The sequence below is a fragment of the Primulina eburnea genome, chromosome 17 (genome assembly GCF_022965805.1).
Source record: "Primulina eburnea isolate SZY01 chromosome 17, ASM2296580v1, whole genome shotgun sequence".
In the NCBI taxonomy this organism is placed as follows: Eukaryota; Viridiplantae; Streptophyta; class Magnoliopsida; order Lamiales; family Gesneriaceae; genus Primulina; species Primulina eburnea.
Genome location: NC_133117.1, coordinates 18985675 through 18991245, shown reverse-complemented (window position 1 = coordinate 18991245; position 5571 = coordinate 18985675). Strand labels below are relative to the sequence as shown.

The 5571-nt window shown below is 33.3% G+C and overlaps 1 protein-coding gene across 4 annotated transcripts; it reads left to right on the top strand.

Annotated features, from left to right (window-relative positions):
• The first annotated feature begins 240 nt into the window (after positions 1–240).
• On the top strand, positions 241–5343 carry LOC140818305 (uncharacterized). 4 transcript variants are annotated; one of them, XM_073178232.1, is made up of 10 exons: positions 241–1065; positions 1167–1448; positions 2400–2472; positions 2558–2878; positions 2958–3170; positions 4022–4114; positions 4205–4312; positions 4415–4678; positions 4783–4896; positions 4990–5343. In XM_073178232.1, exons 1-10 carry the CDS (start codon positions 464–466, stop codon positions 5278–5280), a joined length of 2361 nt encoding a protein of 786 aa, XP_073034333.1. In that variant the 5' UTR covers positions 241–463; the 3' UTR covers positions 5281–5343. The 4 variants fall into 4 exon arrangements, with proteins under 4 accessions (XP_073034333.1, XP_073034331.1, XP_073034332.1 ...); XM_073178230.1 differs by having other exon boundaries at positions 2367–2472; XM_073178231.1 differs by lacking the exon at positions 2400–2472 and adding an exon at positions 1538–1643.
• The last annotated feature ends 228 nt before the right edge of the window (positions 5344–5571 follow it).

The following is a 5571-nucleotide window of genomic DNA, read 5'->3' as shown; positions in this document are numbered from 1 at the left end:
AATCTTGGTTGATAAAAACCATGGTTTTGAAGAATAAAAGGATATTGATTTTAATCGACATATAATCTATAAGTTTCTTGAGATGCACTACACCTATTCTTGATCTAGTGCACTACGAAGAAAATAAGGCAGTGACTGTAATGAATATTAACTAACTGGTTATTGTCAAATTCTTCTTATTGATTTTTTAAACAGGATAAAAAGTCTATATTTTTCGATTTGCCATATTGGAGTGAAACAGGATAATTCAAAAGACTTACAAAAACCAGTTCAAATGTGGAAGAAAAATCTATATTTTTCGATTTGCCATATTGGAGTGTAAGTTATTTTCACTTTATTAATTATTATTTTATATAAATTAGTTTTTTTTAATCCTATATTGTTAGAAATATTCTCAACTAACACTATGAAACGTGATGATGGTTATTTTTAGGGGCTCCTACTACGTCATAACATAGATGTGATGCATGTTGAAAAGAATGTCTGCGAGAATATCATAGGCACACTGTTAAACCAGAAGAAAAAATCCAAAGATGGAGTGAATGCTCGCAGAGATTTGATGCATTTAAAAATTAGAGAAGAATTACATCCTCAAGAAAAGGGAGAAAATAAATATCACTTGCCTGCTGCACCTTACACATTGTCTAAAAAGGAAATGAATATATTTTGCTCTAGGTTGAAGAAAATAAAGTTACCCGATGGCTATAGCTCAAATATTGGTAACTGTGTTTCTTTAGAAGAGCGTAAACTTATTGGGCTGAAATCTCATGATTGTCATGTTCTAATGCAACAATTGCTATCGGTAGCATTGAGAAATCTTCTACCGAAAGGTCCGCGTAATGCTATATATCTGTTGGGTGCATTTTACAATGAATTATGTCAAAGAGTACTAGATAGGAACCGTTTAGAACAACTCGAGGAGAATATTGCTGAAATTCTATGCATGTTGGAAAGATATTTTCCACCTGCTTTTTTTACCATCTCGGTTCATTTGACAATTCATTTAGCCAGAGAGGCTCGCTTGTGTGGGCCAGTCCAATTCCGCTGGATGTATCCATTTGAAAGGTAATAAATAGTGATTTATCTTTTTGACAAATTTTATATATAAAATGGTATAAATTTTACTAACAACAATTCTTTCATGTGAATTTTACTTTGTGCTTCAGATTTATGAAAACACTGAAAGGGTTTGTGAAGAACCGGGCAAGACCGGAAGGTTGCATAGCTGAGTGTTACCTCGCAGAAGAACGAATGATATTTTGTAGTGCTTACATAAAAAATATTTCTATTACTGGTGTTCGTTATAATCGGAATGATGATTTGGAAAATGGATTAGTGGAAGGTCGCTCAATTTCTAAAGGGAAAGAAAAGATTTTAGAAGACCACGTGTTGCAAGCCGCACATCGATATGTGTTGTTCAATACTGCAGAAGTTGAACCTTACTTACAGTGAGTATAGTTAATTTTAAGATTATATTATCTTAAATCTATTACATACCTCGTATATTCTAACATCTCCATTCAATGATTTTAAATAGGATGCACATTGAGGAGCTTAAACAAATAGATCGTTGTTTCGTAAGTAATGAGACGTTGTTACAAAAGAAACATATGGAAACATTTGCTGAATGGTTATCAAAACAGGTTCTTGATAATTCTTCTGGCCGAATTCAATGGCTAGCTCATGGTCCAAGAAAGCAAGTTACAAGTTATACGGGTTATATTATAAATGGACATCGGTTCCATACAATTGATGTTGGAAGGTCGACACAAGATAGTGGTGTCTCAATTGAAGCCGATACTATTTGTCAATCTAATGCTAATGATTATTCACATACAGTAGGAAGAGTATCATACTATGGGGTTATACGAGATATTGTTTTGCTAGACTACTATTCTTTCAAAGTTCCTGTTTTTAGGTGTGATTGGGCCAATCCTGGAACTGGTATCAAAATTGAAGATGGTTTTACACTCGTCAACTTACACCAAGGACTAAAAACTTTTGAAAGTTATCCTTTCATTTTGGCATCACAAGCAAAGCAAGTATTCTATTCTAGGGACGATGATGAGTCAAATTGGTATGTGTTGCTAAAGGCGCCGCCTCGGGGTATTCATAACATGAATGTGGTTGAAGAGGACGCCTACACGTCATCAACACCTCTTGATGTGTCCCGACTTGAAATTAACATTACTGAAAAAGAACCATATGCAAGGAATGAGTGTGATGGAATTGATGTGACTGAGACATGACTGAAATTTTCGGTTGTCGATTTTATAGTTATTTATTTTGATTGATAAATGTTCTTTGCAAGTTATACAACTCTTTATTTATTGTTGCAATAAATTTGTTTGCTTGTTTATTTTCAGCTATGTATCATGTCATACAACATGTTTTATCAGGTCATTACTTAGCATTGAAAAGATGAGTAAAATGGGCAAAAAACGTAGCAAAGCATCTGCAGATGAAATTCAGGTGATATTATCTTATATTTTACATCGTTGTTTATTTTAATAAAGTATACTTGTATATTTCAGTAGCTCTTTTTGTTATTTTACAGGAACACGTAGCTAGTAGGTTATCAGGAATGAACTCTAACAATTCAGCTAATTCATCCCAAGATTTGCATGATCAAGAACCGACTGATGACAACAAACCTGATAAGAAAAAAGGTCGGGGAACATCAAAGTTGAAAATGATTAGTGGTCAAGACAAGCGCAAAGAGGTGGAGCGTAATGAGTTAGGACAGCCGATTGGAGATAATTCAATTACATACGCTTCTTTTTTAGGTTGCATGATAAAGGAATTTGTGCCATATACATTGGATGGATGGAATGACATAGATGAAGAAGTGAAGGATAGAATGTGGAGTTGTCTTCAGGTAATATCTTCAGTCACTTCATTTTTCGTTTCATTTTTTATTATATGTTGTAGAAATATTTTCGTGTTTCTATGTACAGATGAATTATAAAGTTGAGGATTGGGAAAAAAAATCAGTTTTCCAAAAGTTAGCTAAATTGTGGCGTGATAGAAAATCGAAACTTCAAATACTTGTACGAGAAGCTAATACAAGTCGAGTGGCTTCACGAAATCTCAGTCTTTTGAAGCCCGAATTTATGGACCAAAATCAATGGGACTTATTTGTAAAGAGGACACTATCACCTACCTTTCAAGTAAGTACGAATTCACTTTTCTTATAGGTCGTGCTAATTATTCGGGTGAGTTTACAAGAATCACGGGTTTCATGTGAAGATTATCGATAGGTTTATTAATTATTTGTAGCCAGCCATAGGACTAGTTGGGAGGAATTTTCACTCTTGGTTCATCTCTCTTTTCAAATTTAATGATCGTCGCCTGAATAGACAATCTTCTTTTTCTTTTTTTCTTTTTTAAATCTAGAATTCAGGTTCTGTCTCTTTCTTTGCGTAAAATCACAGCCTCTCCTTTCTAATGGAAAGATTGAGTAATCGATCATGGGTTTCTTGGCTTTACTGTAGGGGTGATTGTAAAGAGTCACAACAATTTTTCATGTGCTTCTGCAGCTTTTTGTGTGCCCCTTGCATTGCTTTGGCCATGACCGTCCCGCGGCTTTCAGTCTAAGCTTACATAATTACGGGGTTTATGTGAATTGCTCAAAAAGTTAGCATCATAGTACAATATAAAAACGTCATTGTCATGTTTTTGACAATCATATATCAACATGTTATAATTTTTTATAGTTGATAAGTAAGATCGATGTCAAATATATAATTTGTTTGTTCCAGAAACTGTTTATTCGATGAAAAATCAAACAATTGCTGTATTTATTTGTTCGCTCCACCAGTGTCACTCGCTGTATTTATTTGTTCTTCTTTTTTTCCCTAGCCCAATATCTATATTTAATAACTACATTTGTAATGATTCCACCATTACAGGTTAGCAATTTATCATGATTGTTACTCTTGCTTGGGGTTACATTGCTTCTTTTTGTTGCAATTTACTTGATAATACTTGTAATTAATATCTTGGTTATGTTATATCTCAGGAAAAGAGTGCAAAATTTAGAACAATGAGGGAAAAAAAAGACCACATTCACACAATGAGCCGGAGAGGTTATGCTCGTTTGACTCACATTATGGTAAATATAAATTTTTTATATTTTCTAATTTAAGTAATAAGTAATGGTATATATATACATCTTTTGAATTTATATATTTCTATATTTAAGGAGAATACAACTCAGGGAGATGCAAAAATTACAAGATCACAAGTTTGGATTGAAGGGCACAAGAAAAAAAATGGGGAACCTATTACTGAAGCTGTTGGAGAGAAAATGGTAATAGAATTATATATGTCTTTTTTATTTGCATCAGATCCTAAGAAAAAATGACCAACATAAATTTGTTATTTTCTCAGAAATTATCTTTGTTGTTTGCAGAAAAAAATACAAGAATGTCCGCCTGAATCTCAAAACACAACTAACATTGCTGATGATGCAATTAGCCTTGTGTTTGGCAAGGAAACTCGGGGTAGAGTGCGTGGGATGGGCTTTGGAGTTACACCATCAAAAGTTGGAGCTTATGTACAACAAAATGGCACTGTTAAACAACTTCAAAATATGGTGCATAACCTTCAACAAGAAATGCAAGAAATGAAGTCCATGTTTTTACAAAGTATGAGACAACAAAATCAACAAGAACAGGTTAGTAATTAAATAACATACAAAATCAGTTTGATATATTGTACACTTAAATGCTTTTGGATTATCATGAAGATATGCTTGGCACAATTTGTTTGTAAACTTAGGTTGCTAGTGGTGGCATTGGTAGCGGTATTGGGAATGAAGTTGGTAGCAATAGTGATATCAATATTGGTGCAAAGAAAATTTGTAATGTTAAAAAACATCTTGCTACAGCTCAGGTAACTATCTTAAAATTATGTGTTTCTAAAATACAAGATTTTTACAAAATAGGAATTGTAAAATTAACAAATTTGTATTGTTTTTATTTGCAGTCAAATTTGAAGAATGTGAGTTGTGGAGATATATGTCCTAATAGTAAATGTAAGTTGCTTGATTTGTCTGTTGATGGATTAGTTGTTGCAGAAGGTCGAATTGCATCTACAGATCCAAACACAAAAGTGCATCATGTTGTTCTTGGTAGATCTTGTTGGAAAGTTTGGATTGACAAGGTTTTGGTAGAGAAGGTGGATCTAATTCGACCAAATGATGAAATGCAGTTTCTCGATGACGCAATAGGAAGCACGGTCGCATGGTTATCTAAATTTGTAGTATTGTGTGATTGATATAGATTCTACATATTTCCATGGATTGAAAATTTAATTATTGGTATGTTCTAGCTATTTTGTGACAGATTTTGTATCTTGAGACTTTCCCGTTTTGATAAATATGATGAAAAAGAATGACTTCTATTAATTTTGTGTGTTGATATTATACTTAAATTTGCACAAAATTTATTATTCGTTTCTGTGAAAAAATCGCGTTTTTCTGTTTTCCAAGCTCTGCGGCGCTAGGCAGATGAAATTGAATTTTTTTTTACAGATTTTCTTTCAACGGCGTGCAAACATACGCTCTCG